This window comes from Diadema setosum, chromosome 10, assembly GCF_964275005.1.
Source record: "Diadema setosum chromosome 10, eeDiaSeto1, whole genome shotgun sequence".
Taxonomy (NCBI): Eukaryota; Metazoa; Echinodermata; class Echinoidea; order Diadematoida; family Diadematidae; genus Diadema; species Diadema setosum.
In genome coordinates this window covers 14,693,157-14,712,985 of record NC_092694.1, presented here as the reverse complement: position 1 = coordinate 14,712,985, position 19,829 = coordinate 14,693,157, and the positions used below count along the sequence as shown (strand labels likewise).

The following is a 19,829-nucleotide window of genomic DNA, read 5'->3' as shown; positions in this document are numbered from 1 at the left end:
GTTGTTTCTTTACCCGTAGAGGAGAGCCAGAGATGCAAAGGGCCCGATGTTGGTGAGGGAGATGAGGGAGCCGTACTCGAAGATCTTGAGGACGGCCATAATGAGACCGACGGGAATACAGTAGATGAGCTGGAAAAAAAGGGGGGAAAACTTATTAACTTGAGGAAAAGCATACTTTGGCAATTATATCGTTAGAGAAAAAGATTCACTTTTTGTAAGCCTTTGTGCACACAAATTAGCTGTGTTACGGACATTTCTAATCATGAAAATAAATCAGAAATGCAAACCACATTGACTACTTCAGCTACCAATCATGCCCCTAAACGATGGTACATGTACCTTTGTAATAAGAAAAAGCAGAAAAGTGAAAAAGTGTAACATTGATAATGGCAACTGTACCGTAACTACAAGGAAATTGACTGACAGAACAATGTTAACACCATTCTTCAATCTTGTTTTGCCAGAATTGCTTTAACCCATTGAGGACGGGATGATATTGCTACAAAACGCACGTCCCATAGCTACCTGCCCAAATATACTCCGGACTCATCCTTTAACAGGTTAAAGTTCAAGGTATACAAGACACATCTGTACTTCACAGGATGATTCATGTCAAACCGTTGAGAATAGCCATTGGTTTCAGAAAATGGTACAGATAGGTTGACAGATTCATGACAGTGATTTTAGTCTTACCATATCCCAGAGGAGGTTGGTGGACCAGTAGGCAAAGGTGCCCACACCGGAGACGTAATGGAGGCGCTTGGAGCCATTGAGGTTCTCGTCGATAAGGAACATGGCGAAGGCGGAGGGGATGAGGGCGAAGGCAGCAACGATGATGAGAGTGATACCGAACAATTCTCCAGCCTCCAACCATCTGGAATGGTACAGACAAAAAAAAAATTAAATTTTTTTTTTTTTACTGCATCATACCATTCCTCTCACTCTGACTTGAGTTTATAAAGTACTATAGGCAATACGGTAAAACCAGAAATTTTGGCATGCATGGATTTTTTTTCACAAGTTCCACAAGAAACCAAGATTTGCCAAATCAAAATGCACAGGAAAGTTCTTGTCTAATACACTTACAAGGTATGTATTTAATGCCTTATTTAATTTTATTTCTAAAACAACACAGCCCAAATGAAATAAATGAGTCAAAACACCTCAAGGAAAACTGTCACATACACTACAATAATTGAAGAGATCTTGCTGTAGAGTAACTTACACATTGGTGCCCAGATCTTCTTTGGAGAGTGAGAGCGGATGGTTGTAGGCTGTGATACCTGTAGATAGACCAAAGTACAACACAAAATACTACCGAATCAAACAGTGTAACTCTACCGCAAACATATAAATCATAAGATCAGGGTGGGAAGGTGGCTAGATGGTTTGAGGCTAGCTCAGGACACACAACCACACAGATCAGAAAACAGATGAAGAATACTGATTTGCTCATGATTTACCCTAGATGACGAGCAATAGAAAGCAAACGGCATAAGCCAGCACGTTGATCCATCCATCCTGTGGCTTTTGCAGATTTGGCAAACCTACTCACACTCTAGCTCTCACTAACTTTTCTTCCATAAAACAATTAAAGTACACCTCCCCTAAAAGTGTTCAGGTGCAAAAAGCGCACAACCAATGCACCTGCCGTATGCCAGTAAATCAACATGGAAATATGCATAATGACATTCAAGCAAGATAAAAGATTGGAGTTGCAACAAAATTGCAGGAGATATTCTTTTTCAAGAAAATGGAGTCACAGTCTGAAGGATTTATGTTTCTCTTGTGAATTCCACTTTTCCATGTAGAGTTAAAAAATAAAACTGTATTTGCTTACTTGTTTATTTCTCAAAATACAAATTTTATATTACTATTATTGTATCCATGTTTTGTTGAAGCTTAATGTGTGATTCTGTACTCATGTTAACATTATGTATATTACTCTGTTTTACTTTATATGGTCCGAAATAAAATCATTTGAAAATTTGAATTTGAATCTACAATTTTCTCTGGAACGTCAAATTCTAATATACCATAGTCTTTATACATTGAACTTACAATCTATGTGTTACTTTACATTGTCATCAATGTATGTTGCAAATACAACACTGTATAATTTGTGTGGAAACTTCATAAATGAAATGAAATGAAATATTGCTGGCATGCAACTCATCTCACCAAATTCTGAGGCGTTGGCATCCACTGTAGCCCTCAGGATGATGTTGTTCATGACGTTGAGGAATGTTGGCATGGCGTGTATACCACGGTTGTTGAACCAAGCCTGCAAGTACAGTAAAACCAAATATTTTGTTAAAAAGTGACATGTTCCCTAAATCCCTCACAATGGGTATTGAACAAACTGAATATTTCATAGACATATATTGGTTTACATGTATGACAATGAGAGTTCTCAGTCAAAAGATGAAAGTCAAGTTCTACGTAAGCTTCAACATTATCAGAACAGATAGAAAGGATGGTGAAATGACCTTAAAGTACTGTATACGCCACATACTAAGTGAGTCTGTAATTTTTTCAGCAAGTCGGCACTTCCTGACAATTTCACGAGTGGTCAATTTGAAATTGTGACATAGGCTACTGTACTGAATGAAGAAACGTATGTGTTGCACGTCACATTCATGTCAGGATCAGTCAGTATTTTCGCGTGTCTTTAAATTCGCAATTAACCCCTGACTTGTGAAATACGCAAATAATAAAAACCTCACAAACTACTTGGCATATATAGTACGTAAATAATTCAAATAAATGTATCATAAACAGGAGGGAAAATTTGACATTAATGTACAAGTAGTTGTGACAGTCGTTCTCACCTTGGCCTGAGTAGTGGTCTGATCATCTCCTTGCACATCAAACCAACTCACTCCTCCGTACCTTGAAGAAGGAGAAAAAAGAAGAAGGAAACATGTAGTGAATATTAGAGGGATGCCTCTAAGCTGTGACATCTCTGATAGCACAAATAGTGTACTTGTATATTATGTGTACACTGTGTACATTTCAAAAAATAAAAGGGAATAATTTCGCAGTTCACATGTACAAATGTATACAGTCTGTGTACCTGAACATTAGTAAAAAATGTTAAAGTGAATTAGTATCTTTTCCTCCATGCCTTTTTTTCCAACCACGATAAAATAAGAGCATCATAACAGTCGTGTTACTAAAATGTGAAATCAGAAATTGTGTCAAGTTTTGTTTGTTTGTTGTTGTTTTAATTTCTATAATTGCTATATCTATATCATATTACTCACAAATTGCCCTTGGTGCACGAAATTGCAGAATTAGTGCACATACATTTGGCTGGACTCCAGTCACAAATCAAGCATCACAGAATGATGAGAAAAATCACTATTATTGATCGTTATCAATACACACTTAGCACTGTTCTCAGTTGCCTTTCTTGAAGACTATCATCGAGAGGATTATCAAACACACTCATTGCTATGTAAAATATACAAAAATTAATGATCCTCTTGATAAACAAATAATTTGTCCATCCCCTACACCTCCCCTAACCTTGAATCCTGATATTCCAGCTGGGTGTCCACCAGGTACATGTTCTTGTTCCTCTTTGGGGTGATGTCCTGGAGGTAGATACCAAGATCCGTCAGAAACTGGGGCGGGGCAACGCCCCCAGCGTTCGCGGAGCACTCCACCCCGATCCCTGAGGTGGTGCAGTTGCACTGGTTCGGCGGAACCACCGCCAGCTCAGGGGCGTAGATTCCGGTGAAGTTGTAGGAGTCAGATTCTGAGTCGTCGCAGGAGTAGGAATTCCTGCAGACAAAGCACATCAATGAATGTAGACAAAAATGATAGGGATGTAGCGAAGCATATAAATATGTGGTTGTGCCTGCATGGGTGCACCAATACCACAAATCAAGGAAGTTAAAGGGAAGATAAACCCTACGAGAAATGTGGATTGAGTGAAAGCAGCAACATTAGTAGAACACATCAGTGAAAGTTTGAAGAAAATCGGACAATCGATGCAAAAATTTTTAAAGTTTTGATGTTGGAACCGCTGGGTGAGGAGACTACTAGAGGTTATGACGTACACTGAGTGGACAACAATACCAAGAAAATATAATGAAAATTCTGCAAAAATCTATTTTTCATGAAAATTACAAATTCCATCAACTTGATATTGACATATGTTAAGGGTAGCAATTATTCCCCCTGCTTTCTGAAAGCAGTTGGTCCATTGCTCTTTCATGATTCCAAGAAAGTGAATTTTTGCTGAATTTCCTTTATATTTTCTTTGTATTGTTGTCCACTCATACGTCATATCCTCTAGTAGTCTCCTCACCCAGCGGTTCCAACACCAAAACTTTAAAAATTCATAACTTTTGCATCGACTGTCCGATTTTCCTCAAACTTTCACTGATGTGTTCTACTAATGTTGCTGCATTCACTCAATCCACATTGTTCTTTGGGTTTACCTTCCCTTTAAATGACTAGAAATGTTTGAACACCTGTTATTTATTGCCAATCACTAATTTCATGTCTTTAATGTTCACTCAGAAGAATCAGAACAATGTTCCCACTTCCTTACTGAGCCTTATACTTTTTACCCTTTTAGCATTTTGATAAACAATTAATCAATTACATATCATTTGACCATGTAGTCAACCAATCAATGCATCTACAATGTATCAATATCACACTCTAAATCAATTAATCAATGCATCCATTCACCCGTAAACTAATCATTAAACAAATTGATTAATCTATCATTAGTCACTTAATTAATCAATCAATCAATCAATCAAATTGATTGATAAGTCAAGCTATCAATTAGTCAATTAGTCAATCTTTCTTTCTATTTACTAGTTGATCAATCAAATGGCTCCATCAATCTATCAGCAAAGCCATCCAAACAACAAATGAATCAAAGTCTACCCGTAAGTCACTTGATAAATCATTCATTTAATACATTGATCAATCATTCATTCAATAAATTGATCAATCATTCATTCAATACATTGATCAATCATTTAATCAATTAATTGATCAATCATTCAATCAATAAATTGATCAATCAACGAATCTGTCAACTAACCACCGATCTGTCAATCAACCAATCAATCATTTTAATCAACATATCAACCTGTAGGCATGTTGCTGTGAGACTCACATTTGGACTGAATCCTCCAGACAGGTGGTCCCCAGACCCGGTGGATCCAGGAAAGCATTGAGCAGTTTCTCCCCCACAGGGCTGGAGCTTTCATGACTGTCATGGTGTGTGGGGAGAGAATGAGAAGTAGTATGGTCAAACCTCCTCAAAGCAACCAACTGGGCAAAAGAACCAACTGTCTCTAACATTAGCCTTGTATGTGTAAATGATAACGAGAGAAATGCTAAGAAAAAAAAAAAGATTTTGACTGAAGATTATGAATTTGTACTATGCTGACATTTAGACAATAAAATAGACCATGGAGGGCTAAAAAGTTCAGAAAAAAAAAAACATGTCCCTAAATACCACTAAACGTAACTGAATAAAAACCTAAAGCAATATGACATGTAACTTTAGGTTTCACATTTAGTAGGACCTGTAGAGACAGTTTATACATTGTATAAACAAGGGGTTATGCAAATTTGAAAAATGCTGCATATCAGTATCACTTCAAAAATACTATTAAGTAACACATTAAGTTTCATCAATGAAAAACTGGGTGTGGTGTCACTTTACATGAGCTCAATTTGGGCTTATTCAGTAAACCACACATTCAAGATTGTGATAATGACAGCTTGTAAGTGAATGAGGTATTCTCTCTCTCTCCCTCTCCCTCTCTAAATATATCCCTATCTCTTTTATTTTCTCTCTCTCTCTCTCTTTCTGACCCTTTATCTCTCCCTCTCTTAACTCATTTTCTCTCTTTTCTCTTTTTTCCCCTCTCTCTTCACTCACCTGAAGAAGACGTAGCTGTCGGGCTTGTTGAACATGGTCGGAGTGAGCTGGAGCTCCACCTCCCGGGCGTTCTCGCTGAGCTGGGCGAATCCGACGGCGAGCGCCACCAGCGTGACCGGCATGAGCACGGACCAGATGAAGCCCCGCCAGTCGCGGCGGATGAAGTGGAGGCGTTTGACGATCAGGCCCCAGACTTTTTGGAGAGCTGACCGGCGGAACAGAGGGAGAGGGGGGTGGGAAGGAGAGGGATGGCCATAGAAACTAGGATTAGGGCCGCTTTTTGGATGTTTTGAGGTCCATCGCTTATAGTAAGGTGGAAGTGAATCTATTTTTTTTTTTTATACATAGGCATGAATTCATTTGGTTTTTGATTTCAAGTTCATTTTGTGATTTGTTTGTTTGTTTAGGGGATGCAAGATTTCACAGGCAAACAAGACACAGGAGTATACAAACATTATGAGCACCGCAATTTGACATCCGAAAGATTGTTGATGCAATCGATAAGGGAAGTGTGAAGGAGGGATGTGGTTACAGCAAAGGTTTGAAAAATTGAGGCGATAATGGTGAAAATGATATAGTGACAATGATGATGATAGTGATGATGAAAATGTTGAATTGCATTCCATGTGAGTGTGTATTGCAGAATGTGGGGTCAATTGGAAAGGAATGTGCATGTTAAGAAGTGATGGTAATCATGCAGAATGCGATGACACATTGGTTTTGTGAGGGATGGGTAGATGTGTGGATGGATGGGGGATGGATCCAATTATCAAAGAGTACAATAGGTGAGAAACGAAGAAGGGATAATTTGGTGGACAATGCCAGACGATTGATGAATGGATGAATGGATGAAAGGTTTAATGAATGGATGAATGGATGGGTAGATGGATGTATAATGAATGGATAGATGGACAGATGGATGGATAAAAGGATGAAAAAATGGATGGATGAACGAACAAATGGACGATGAATGGATGAATGAATGGATGAATGGATGAATGAATGGATGGATGAATGAACAAATGGATAATGAATGGAATGATGGATGTATGACAGAATGGATGGTTGGATGGAAGGATGGACGGATTGACAGATAGACAGATGGGCAAATTGATGAATGAATAGATAGTGAATGGATGGGTGGGTGGAAAGATGGATGAACCATCGGAGGGGAGGATAAGTGGATGGATAGATGGATGGATAGACGGAGGAATGGATGGATGAGCGGATGGACAGATGGACGGACGAATGGAGAGGAAGATGATGATGAGAGAAGAGATGGATGACACGACAGCGGTGAGATGAAAGGAAGATGAAAGGATGACACATCATTATCACAATGACAATGTTAGCACAGATGGACAAGAGTCAATCACAACAAAGACGTACACAAAGAAACACACAAACATGACAGGCTTGTTTTGAAAGAGACAAGAGCTGCACTCATGTAAAGTGATATGCTGTAAACTGACATCATAAAAAATATGTACAGTGTATATCACTCTTGCATGGCATGAAGGAAGGCTAAGATTGGATTTGCACTGGGATGAATGATATCCTGAAACAAAAAGTAATGCCAAACTCCATCAAACTTACACTATTGTAAAACAAGATATTTTCGCGGCATGACATTTTTTGCGAAATGGAGCTGACAGCATTTCTCGCGGCATGAAATTTTTGCGAGTTGCCTCTAACATTCAATGCTTATAGTGTAGACAAAAGCTTTCACAGGCATTTTAATTTCGCAAATCTAAGCTCTCGCGAAATTCGCGAAATTAAAATGCACACAAACATTCCTAGTTTTACAGTAAAAATGCATCTTTAAATACACATACATTGTACATTCATTAGTTCCCAAAAGGGCCATGTGAACTGGGAAATGTGAAATATTATAACTGCAAAATCACATTCTTGCACATGGATGCATCGCCAATGTTACAATAAAAAATCTCCACAAGAATTTAAGGGCCACATCAGCACTGGTCATCAACAGAGATAAGTTGCATCAAATAACTCAGCAAATTATCATCCCACGTGTCATAGGTCATTAATAAAAGAGAGATACAGAATGTACAGAATGATTTTAATTAGATGGTGTACAGGGGATACACATAGTATCACAATACATGTACATACAAGTTTTTACCTTTAACAATTTCTTGATTTTCTAAATTTCATTCAATTTCCTGAAATTTGTGACAACTTTGAATTTAAGCATCCAAACTGGCACAGTTTGGCGTGGATGTCAAATAGTAAGCCAATGGTTTTTTTTTTTTTCTTTCTTTCTTTCTTTCTGAGAACAATGGAATTGTACAAGTCTTTTTGTGGGTGTATGTGTGTTTATCTTACAAACACACACACACATACAATGTACAGACACATTGGACTTGCCGAGTTGCTTGACATTACAATCATGGAAGCTGAATTGCTCATTGAACCATTCAAACCATCCCCCAAGATAGAAGGCAGGTGGTGGTATTAAAGGCATGTACATGTACCAAAATACCTCTTAAATCTTGGCAGAAATTCTCTCAAATATAGTTTCATGTATCAGTAAATACAGTGTATAAAGATGGCAGATGTTTTCATGAAGCCTTTCCAGAATTCTTTTCTCTAAGTCTTTAATGTCATCATGAATATCACTAATATCTAGGTCTTTACTACAATGAAACTCACAACATTTTAAAGGTTGCATTATTAGCACGACATCTACATGACATAAAAATCACTGAATGCATGTGGCAGGCGGATCTGAATTTGAAAGAAATTGCACGCACACCACACATGAATTTCTAGAAGTGTTTGGCATTGATTCGGATGAGTTTTTGTCGTTGTTGTTTTTTCCATAGCTAGATGAGCAATGAATGATGGGCATTTCATACCAATATTTGAGGCCTTATGAAATTCCAGCCTTTGATTTGAGACGTAGTTTACACCCAAGCAGAACACAAATATTTGTCCGCACACAGTGAATCATGGATTCAATGTTATACCTTCCACTCATAATCAACGAAATTACTCAGCCAGATTATGACTTTGAATATCATATCAAATATAAAGTAAGCTATATTTGAAAAGGAAAACAATAATTACACTAGAGTATTGACAGACCCAAAAAGAACCTATTAAATCCTTTGGATTTGACACTTTCCCGGGTCAGTCACAGAAATGCTGAAAGTGCCCCATTTTTATTGTTGCAATTAAAGTTTAGTTCATTTGCACACTTTTAAAGATTATGCCATAATCTTTATCATGTTGCATCCTATTCCAGAGATTACCTTCCCAAATCTGCAATAGTTAACTTGACACACATCATTTTCACGACTTTTCATTGTGCAGTTTAATCTGACATTTTGTCCCCTTGCAGTAATTATGATACAAAGAAGTGGGATATGAAACAAAGAAGTAGGATATGAAACAATTGCAGTTTCTGCTCTAAATCCCCTTAAGACTGAAAAAAAAAAACCATAATCTGATTCAATACTCTGTTGGGTGTAAACTGCTCTGAACTGCCAGAAAAATTGCATATGTCTTGCAGTGGAGCAATGGCTACAATGGGTGCAAGCAGATTGCAAAAAAAAAATTGTATAATATTAAAACTTGTGTTTGCACCAACCAGTGGGTTCCAGAACAAATGCGTTGTCTGCTGTTAGCATGTAAAGAAGAAATAATACAACAACTTTTAGAACGATACAACATACAACATTGTCAAGGAAAAATCAATCTTAAGAAGTGAGGTATCACATTATGGACACTGTCAATAGTATTATAACAGTTTTTCCTTTATCATATCAACATCAAAAACAGATAGACAGAACATTGTTTAGAAGCTACTAGACACTATGACACTGCAATTGTGACCCTGCACCTCAAAACAAACAAAAAGTCATTCAAATTCATGAATTTCTTCCGTTGAGATGTTTTCATTGCAACTGATTGACAAATTGCCCTACATCGACATAAATAAGCACTGAATTGATCAGTGTTTTTTAGTAGTAGCCATGATAAAAAAATCATGGGCGTACATACTCGAGCAGGATTCGAACCTACGACCTCCTGATCACCGAACAGGCGTCATCTCCACTAGACCACCGAGCTTTCGCCCGACAGCAAGTGTTGGTTCTAATCCTTATAGCATGCAGCGGGTACTGCTTTGTTATTCAAATTCATGAATTTCTTCCGTCGAGATGTTTTCATTGCAACTGATTGACAAATTGCCCTACATCGACGTAAATAAGCACTGAATTGATCAGTGTTTTTTAGTAGTAGCCATGATAAAAAAAAATCATGGGCGTACATACTCGAGCAGGATTCGAACCTACGACCTCCTGATCACCGAACAGGCGTCATCTCCACTAGACCACCGAGCTTTCGCCCGACAGCAAGTGTTGGTTCTAATCCTTATAGCATGCAGCGGGTACTGCTTTGTTATTCAAATTCATGAATTTCTTCCGTCGAGATGTTTTCATTGCAACTGATTGACAAATTGCCCTACATCGACGTAAATAAGCACTGAATTGATCAGTGTTTTTTAGTAGTAGCCATGATAAAAAAATCATGGGCGTACATACTCGAGCAGGATTCGAACCTACGACCTCCTGATCACCGGACAGGCGTCATCTCCACTAGACCACCGAGCTTTCGCCCGACAGTAAGTGTTGGTTCTAATCCTTATAGCATGCAGCGGGTACTGCTTTGTTATTCAAATTCATGAATTTCTTCCGTCGAGATGTTTTCATTGCAACTGATTGACAAATTGCCCTACATCGACGGTGATCAGGAGGTCGTAGGTTCGAATCCTGCTCGAGTATGTACGCCCATGATTTTTTTATCATGGCTACTACTAAAAAACACTGATCAATTCAGTGCTTATTTACGTCGATGTAGGGCAATTTGTCAATCAGTTGCAAACAAAAAGTCGCCAGACATGAATTTTTAGTTAAGGCCATATTCTGAAAGAGCAGACTTTAAGCTTTAAAATGATGTATAACTCAAATCAAATGGACTCTCCTAACCTATCTAATTATTGGAAAGAAAGCACAAACTCAGGAAAAGTGTGAACTGAGAAAAGAGGCTCTGAAGTACAGTGTCTATTCAAGCGCTTAATCTTTACCAAACCGTGCTGGCTGTGCGATGAATGGGACAAAAAAACAGGAAGTAAACCACCAGAGTAACAACAATGAAGGGATTATCAGATTAAACTGAAATTAAAAATGCCTCATTAACACATTCTGTCCATAATCAATGCCAACTTTCAAAGCAGTAGCACTATCCTTTCAAAAGTTATTAGAGTTGAAAGTGAAGAGTGTGGACAAGGTTTTTCAGAAATGAAAAAGGGATTCTAAAGACACACCTAATCACACTATTCTACCAAAAATGTTCGATATAAACTGTTAAAAAAAACACACTTTCCTGCCCGTTTTATGATACCGAATTTTAGCATAATGTAAAAGAAGACCCGCTCTTTCAGAAAATATGAAAAAGTCAAGTTCGGCTAGGTTGACCCATTTCACTTATTTTCAGTCCTCACGCAAAATCAGTGTGTGCGACTTTATGTTCGTTTTGAGGTGCACGGTCACAATTAGACACGTGCATTGGTTACACTTGTACATGCTGTACATTAGATGTGTTTGCTCATGAAAACTAATCATTTTGATATGGGTTTTGTTTTTTGTCATGCCCAACTACATGAAGGAAAAACACCATTTGTCCCAACCAATGAAAAGTAACACAATCTCACGAGGTACAACAAAGAATCACAATGGAAATGGAGAATTAGAAAAAAAAAAAGGCTGTGAATTTTCATGGCACGAGAGAAGTATTCAACAAAGAGGAGGTGGCAGATGAAGAAGTTTACACAGGGTAAGGGTGACCGAATCATGCAGGATCAAGAAAGGAAATAGGAAATTCTATATGGGTGGTGAACCAAAGTTTTCTGATGCACATACACCTATGATACTAATGTAGAAATGATGGGCTGTAGCCTTTATCAATTGTGTGCATGATTTCTCCTAGTAAAACTATCTTCAATGTCTCTTTTTACAGACTTTGAGGGAAATGGAAAGACATACAGTCATCAAAAGAATGTCAGATGAGTGCACATCTAGAAAGCTGATTAATACGTACCTTTGGTTACTCCTGTGAAAGATATGTCACCAAATGATATACAAAAATGGTTAAATGCTATCAATGAGGCATTAATTCGCATTGCAAAGACATATTGACTACAATATATTCCAAGTGCTACTCACAGAAAGCTAATCTAATGGCTGACACATAATCCAATTAACTATGTCTGAAAAGCAGGTTAATTTACTTGGCAGTTAGTGATCCAACTTCAAATCGACAGCTGAAGCAGTATTTTGTTGGGTTATTGACATTGTTGAGTATTTTTCTTTGCTTTATTACTGTTTTGCTATATTTTTCTTCTTCTCCATGACTCTGCTCAATGAATCTTTTCCTTCGACTTTAAAGGGGATGGCTAGTAACCGATCAGTGGGAATCAGTGTGAATGCTGAGGGATGATTGTTCCAATCCTTGTGGGATTTAATTAAGAGTACATTATATATCTATTGTTGTGTGAAAATCATGTGCTTCAGAATGATCTCATATTCAAGTAATGTGCAGTTTAATGTTTACAGGTTAGCATGCCAGTACAGTTATGGGGCATTAAACAACCACACACACATATTTTAGTACTACGTACATAGCGCAAGCAATCTGAGAAAAAACAACAACACAGAAATGTAAGTTATGATATACACTGCTTTTAGTCAAGGTCAGGTTTCCCTTCTTTGTAGCTGTATCACAGGAGAAAAAGAGTTAAGATTTTCAGAAACAACAGCAAATAAAGAAAAGTGTTGCCCACAAGGACAGCACTCAACAAGTGGGGCAATTCTGTCAGTAGCCTGTTAGTATTACACAGAAACACTTGATCAGCAGTGTACGGATTATATGTATCTCCATCTAACCACACCTTACAAGATGATGCCCACAGGTGTGTCTTTGCACACCTACACTTAATACAGTGTACATGCATATGCACCTAGACTAGCAGGGCAAGGAGCCTACAAGGGTTAACTCTCTATGTGCCATGGTGTAAACCCCCAGTGTGCCACATTATTCTGAGACACCAAATGTAGTCATACTTTGAGAAAACTTTCTGTTTTTCAATTCTATGTAACTTTTACAGTCAGATTTCTGGTGAGCCGGACATGTATAGTGAGTAAAGTTGGAGAGAGAATGCCAAGCTCTGCTCTGATGTAAATTGTAAGTCAAATCTATGATTTTTTTTTTTCTTTAAAATGGCCAGCAGCTACATTACTGTAAATGCATGACTTTTGCACACAAAACAGTGACAGAAACTTAGAATTTACATGCAAATCCACTAGGGAACACCAACTGCTGGTAAATCACTACATAAAATGCAAGCTCAATATGATAGGAACGGAAGCGTGAGAAACGCTTCCATTGTACCATCATGGTATTTTGCGATTTATCGATCGTTTTGGGCGGGTTTGTGCGTTTGAGCAGAATATGCGAAGTTGGCACGCAGTTGACTGAGTCAGGCGTGCGAACGTGGCACATAAAGAGTTAAGCAACCATCACAGCACTGTTGCTAGTGTGAGGCTGCACGCCTTTGGATGCTGTATTGGATGGGGGGGGGGGGGATAAGAGATGCAGGCGGCTGGGAGGCAGAATTAAGTTTGTTTTTTCAATGTTTTGATCTGTTTGTTCTCACCTTTGGACACCCCGGTGGACAGCTGGAATTCACCGGTCGCCGAGGATCTGACCGTCCAGTTCTCGGTGCCTGCAGGCTCCGAAACGGCACCTTCTCTGGAACGTTCTGTGGAGACCTTCAGGAACACCTGTTGTTGGACAGAGCATGGGATGGTATCAAATTCAGGACCACATCCTCATCAATATAGAATGCATGTGGAGCTACAGTTACTGTACTTGTACATCACCCTTAATGACTGCTTCCTACAATTTGTGAATATGTTTCAGTCACAAACATTTTTCTACTCATATACATTTTTTTTCCAATCAATCTTCTCAATGTATGGTTCAAAGAGTTTACCAATAAACATAACAACAGCACACACACATCTCGGCATTATGTGCAGTGATCAAACTACAAATTAGCCAAAGAATGTGACGTGCAGTGAAAACACTGTTGTACGTATTCTAATGCAGTGTATGAAACATGGTTTAACAAGTAAATTGTATAGCATAAAGTGAATCTGTTGAAGGTCTATAATGGAGCAGGAGTAACGGGTGTAGTAAATGCTAGGATTTGAACATGTTGGACGGCATGAAGTTTTGTTTATGGGCAGTTCTAATGCATCAGATTGAATGTAATTGCTGCTAACTTAAGTATGAAGAAAGAAAGCATAGTTATTGATATGAATTAGTTATGTCACATAGCAATCCATATCGTGTTCCCCAGTCTCTAAAAGATATTGCACGTCACTAACTGGCCATAATGAGGTTTCAGATCAATAAACCCTATCAATGAATTAATCACACAATCACTGAAAATCAATCAGACAGTACCTCTTTCAGCGTGGTATCCGAGATGCCATAGCTCTTAACGTGTAGGGAGGCCATGTTCTCGTCGAGGTCCCAAAAGAGTTCCTGGAACCGCTGCCGCTCGCCATTGTCCACGGGCAGCGAGAAGATCAGCTCCGTGCCGATGTCCTCCTGGAGCTGGGCGGACGGGATGCGGGTCTTGATGAACTCTGTGACCTGGGACGTGTCGCACAGGGAACCTGCTTGGGGGAAAGGAGAGAGATGACTACAAAACCATGCTTCCGCACATTATGGGTGCATTTGAGCACTCTAGTGAACCAAAGCAAGCTGAACCATACTGAACTGAGCCAGATTTGGAGCGTTCGAGCACTCTGTTGAGAAATCGTACCTCATGAGATATTTTTCGAAGAGGTCAAGCATTTTGTAGCAAGAGGGCCATTCACCTGGCGCGCTTGATGATATGCATGATATGCGCATTCTCACATGCAAACTTTTGGTACCCTTTTGGAGCGTTTTGAGCGCTCCTCTGGCATGGGTATGGTACGGTACAGTTTGCTTTAGGAGAGCGCTCAAATGCACCCTATGAGATTGACACTTGCATTATTCAATAGGGACCCAGCTAGGATTCTACAGCAAGCTATGTGCATGAATTGGCTTTAAATTTCTGAACATAACCTTGTATCTCAATATCATACTACACTGTATGTTTACTGAAAGGACATGGTACATTTGCAGTGATAAAACATGATTCAATTTGTGTCAGTGACAAATATCCTTTTTGTATTATGGTTGCACAATTGCTCAAGGGAGCAACTTACATCAGTGTACATGAATTTGATGTGCCAACACCTAAACATGAATCAAGCCGTGCCTATGGAATATATTGGATAACAAGCATGGCCACTTCAGATGATTTTAAGTCACTGCAAATGAATGAAGAAGAGGGGGGAAGAAAGACAAGAAGAATGGCTATAGTACAGACCTGGATCTGTTGCTATTCCACTGGATGAGCTGGCCCGATCACTCTCCTCGTCACGCTTCATGGTGTCGTAGATGTTCGGCACGGCGCCGCGGTTCACCTTGTCGTCGGGTGTGGCAGCCACGTCTCTGCCTCCCTTGCGGACGCTGGTCGGGGTGCTGTTGGTGCTGGGCACCTCCTTGGCCAAGCTGAGCCGGTAGCCGCTGCTGAAGCTTGACTTGAGGAAGCCCGGCGATCCGCAGCAGCGCAGGTGGCCACGGTCCAGGATGGCGATGCGGTCGCCAAGGATATCGGCCTCATCCATGAAGTGGGTGCAGAGGATGATGGTGCGGCCTTGAGAGGAGGGGAAATTAGTTGAATAGTTGAGTGGTAACCTTATAAGTTTGGATCAGCAAACCATGATCTACTCATTGGTTAGTGCCAAAGACATTGTCATTTTGCACTTGGTTAACAGTGATTTCCTAAACCTTCATGATACCATTCATCTTGTATACTGCCCAAATTATATTGTTGAGACCAAGAAAAACAAGATTGATCGCAAGACAAAATTGGGAAAAGCATTTTCCTTAACTCATGTTCATGAGAAAAATCTTGGTGCTTATTTTTCCCCTTTTTTGAAAAATGATAGGTACTGAATTTACATGTGTATGGTGAGAATATCTTGACAAAATTGCTTGTGTTTGGTAAAAGGAATGCATGTCTTTTCATATGTAAATTCCATGCCAAGAGTTCCAGACTCTGTACTCTGCAAACTTTCTACACTTTCTACACAGAATATTTCAACTTAACCCGTTTTATACTGAATTCTGAAATCTCCATGGACTTAATACACAGTCTTACAGGTTCCCGAATGGAACGGGTTAATACACAATGCACAGATTAAATGCTTACAGATTACAACCCCGTAGAACTGAAGTGGCATATACTTTCTATAAGTCAATTTTCATTCATTGTGCATGACTCCTTCAAACTTTCTCATCCAGCCATCCATCCCCTCTTCTGTCTTTTTCTTCTTTCTTCCATTATGACTATATACCTGTCTTGTGCTTCATGATGAGATTCCAGATGGCCCGTCTGGCGTGGGGGTCCACCCCGCTGGTGGGTTCGTCCAGGATGACCACCTTGGAGTCGCCCACAAGCGCCATGGCGACGGAGAGCTTGCGCTTCATCCCGCCGGACAGGTTTTTGACCCGCTGCTCCGACTTCTTCAGCAAGCCCACGTCCTCCAGGAGGCTGTGTGCAAGACATTGAATTGTTACCGTCATCTTCTCTCATGTCACATATCAGTTTGATTTATTTCACTTAAGAAACAATATTGAAATACAATATTCAGCAATTCAGAAATTCAGCATTTAAAACAAGACATCAAAAAAAAAAAAAAAATCTGTATGCTTATCACCTTGGTTCAAACCATATTATGGTAACACTGAAGTTCACATACACAAGTATTTCTCCACTTGACTTTATCAACAGGCAAGCACTGGAAATACAAGGGTGAAAGAAATTAATAAAGCTATTATTTTCTTAATTCACTTAAATGGTATTAGTCTAGTTGGAACTCAGGCTGGGTAATACCTGGAAATGGTTTCATGGCAAAATTAAATTGCCCGCAAAAGAAAAATGGGATAAAATGTCAAAGTGTTATTTAACCCATTGAGGACACGCTGATTTTGCTGTAACACACATTTCCAATAGATACCTGCCCGAGTATACTCAGGACTCATCTCCAATGAGTTAAAAAGGCGGCAGCAATTTGAAACTTACTCATAGATGTCATCATCCAGTTTGCGCCCAGACAGACCCTTCACACGGCCGGCCATTACCATATGTTCTCTGACCGTCAGGCTTAAAATGTACAAAAAGAAAATACATGTATGTATGATATGAATTCACTTCATGTGAAGAACACTACATACAAGTAATGTAGGTGATGCTCATTTCCAGATTTTGGCAAATCAAAAATTATTATCAAGGAACCATGCATACACATGAGTGGTTTTCAACTTCCAAATTGTCGCATTAAACACTGCCATATACAATCCAACTCTAGTTGCTCTACTGTACTTCTGTTAAAGCAAAACATGTACAGTTTGATTGATATGTGATCGGTTATTGTAATGTGACACAAGAACTGTGATTGTATTCCGACCCCGCAAACGTGGCATCAAAATATGGCAGAAATCACAGAGCAAAAAGTCATAGAAAGATGAATGTAGCCATTGCAAGGAGGTGGAAGTCTTTTTAGTTCTATTCTATTCCCTCATCAACATGTTTACCGAGATTCTGTCTTTGTCAAAAATTGGTACAGTTGTCTTGGAAACCACTCTCAATAGATACATGTAGCATCTCATTTCATCCTCTTCGTTCCAATCATCACAATCATATGGTGATTACAAGGGACTGGCCTTAAAGGTAGGGAATCCCATTTGCATGCCTCAAATGAAGAGTTGTATAAATACAGTGGTATGTTGAAGAGAGTATCATTTTAGAAACTCCCATAAAGTATTGAAAATGGAAGGTAACATTTAGTACATTTTTATTGACTGTTAGATTTTGAATTGAATTTTTTTTCGGGGCTCACCGCAAATTCCAGTACATTACTAGGCTACCTTTGCAGACCCATGCACTGCATGTGTGTCCATCATGTATATTTTGTGAAGAAAGTTCATCGAAACTTACAAACATTTCTATAATATACATTCTTGCCACACACTCTATATGTTATTACATCAGCTCTTATACTTTTAGATTTGTGTTTATAGATAAAAAATACAGAAGACTGCAACAAAAAGGCTAAGTGTGGCTGACACACAGAACTACTGAGTAGTTGAGTTTTGTGCATTATTCAAATTGTAGATAACTGTTGACTTCCAAATTTCTCAGCAGTGGCCTAAACAAGTCCCCTGAGGTTCATATTTAATGTTTTGCTGCATTTTGGGAGGTCTGTAAAAGGTATCCCCTACCTTTAAGCCACTGACATCTGAGTGGGTTTACACTACTTTCATTGAGGCCATAGCTCTGGGTAGTCATTCCCTGAATGCCCACAAAATAGCAGTGCAAGTGACTGGTATACAAAATACCGGGAATATGAGCATGCAGAAAGGGTTGAAACGTCATCAACAGGAATACAAATGTACCAGCTTTGTATAAAATAGCATTGCAGCATTCTGAAGGCTGAAATAGCATATTCATTTTTGGTGGATAAACAGTGTTTTAACCTTCCCTGCAAAAGACAAGTCAAACAATACAATTGGGTAAAAAAAGTAGTATTTTTCATGAAACCTGCAGGTATTTTGGCAAAAAACAACAAAAAACAAAGAGTGAAAAATACTGCCAAAAAGTAATGGTCGGAAACTCCAAATCACTCACTCTTCGTAGAGAGCATTGTGCTGGACGCATACGCCGAGATTCTTCCTGGTTGCACGGATCTTCTTGGCGATGTCCAGACCTTGGAGGAGGACCTCGCCCGAGGATGCCGAGAAGAGGCCGGTGATGATGTTACTATGGGAGAGATGAAGGGAAGAAAACAGTGAGGGAAAAATGACATCCCAAAGAAAACATTGGACTAAACAAGCAAACTACATTTTAGACTGTCATCAAATATGATTTGTTTACATGTACATGTATCTAATAATAAAATATCTTTATTCTAGATAGCTCGATTGGTCATGCTGATCTACACCAAGGTCCTGAAACAAATACATGTAAGAGTATCAATAAAATACAGATACAATAGTGTACATGTAAATATTACGGTATGATATTAGAAATTACTAAAAGGCAGCTGTAACTGGATCATTATGAGGGGTCAAATCTTAATTTAGAAATGGTACACATGTACATGTTTCAAAAGATATCAGGAATGCAAATCGTATCATTCAATTTCATTTGTCTTGCTTTGAGTATTTTCTTTCTTATTCCTTTGAAAATTAGTCCCGAGTATACATGTACATGTACTCGGGCTGGTGTCTATGGAAAATGCATGTTATACATAGCAAACTCAGTTTTTCCTCAACGGGTTTAATAAAGAAACCTCATGAAGGAATGTGGATGGGGATTAAAGAAAGAAATCCATCTTGCGGCTACTTGTTTCGAACCCAAACTTACATCGTGGTGGTCTTGCCCGCCCCATTGTGTCCCAACAGTGCCGTCACCTGCCCCTCAAAGAAGTTGAGGGTCAGGTTGTCCACGGCGACCTTCTCGTCACGGCAACAGGAGCGGTAGATCTTGGTCAGGTTCTTGATGGCCACGCCCAGGGGAAGTGTGGATGGCTCCTCCTCCACGGCTGATCCTGGAGCATGGATGCAGAAGCTCGCACTTTAATAACTACCAAATTCCTACCAATCCTCGTTCATTTCCTCAAATTTGATGCAATTTGAAATTCTCTGTACATTAATC

General features: G+C 39.1%; 1 protein-coding gene across 1 annotated transcript in view; it reads right to left on the bottom strand.

The window, feature by feature from the left end:
• The window catches only part of LOC140233781 (uncharacterized), a 157,213-nt gene that overhangs the window by 10,048 nt on the left and 127,336 nt on the right, over nucleotides 1-19,829 (bottom strand). Inside the window, exons 83-98 of the mRNA XM_072313875.1 lie at nucleotides 19,539-19,722; nucleotides 18,801-18,932; nucleotides 17,196-17,276; nucleotides 16,468-16,664; nucleotides 15,435-15,764; nucleotides 14,477-14,691; nucleotides 13,662-13,788; nucleotides 9,537-9,566; nucleotides 5,921-6,125; nucleotides 5,147-5,242; nucleotides 3,532-3,789; nucleotides 2,838-2,892; nucleotides 2,182-2,284; nucleotides 1,226-1,283; nucleotides 694-874; nucleotides 14-129 (exon numbers count right to left, since the gene is read on the bottom strand). Of these exons, the coding sequence (XP_072169976.1) occupies nucleotides 14-129; nucleotides 694-874; nucleotides 1,226-1,283; nucleotides 2,182-2,284; nucleotides 2,838-2,892; nucleotides 3,532-3,789; nucleotides 5,147-5,242; nucleotides 5,921-6,125; nucleotides 9,537-9,566; nucleotides 13,662-13,788; nucleotides 14,477-14,691; nucleotides 15,435-15,764; nucleotides 16,468-16,664; nucleotides 17,196-17,276; nucleotides 18,801-18,932; nucleotides 19,539-19,722 (2,368 nt within the window). The remainder of the gene's footprint in view (nucleotides 1-13; nucleotides 130-693; nucleotides 875-1,225; nucleotides 1,284-2,181; nucleotides 2,285-2,837; nucleotides 2,893-3,531; nucleotides 3,790-5,146; nucleotides 5,243-5,920; nucleotides 6,126-9,536; nucleotides 9,567-13,661; nucleotides 13,789-14,476; nucleotides 14,692-15,434; nucleotides 15,765-16,467; nucleotides 16,665-17,195; nucleotides 17,277-18,800; nucleotides 18,933-19,538; nucleotides 19,723-19,829) is intronic.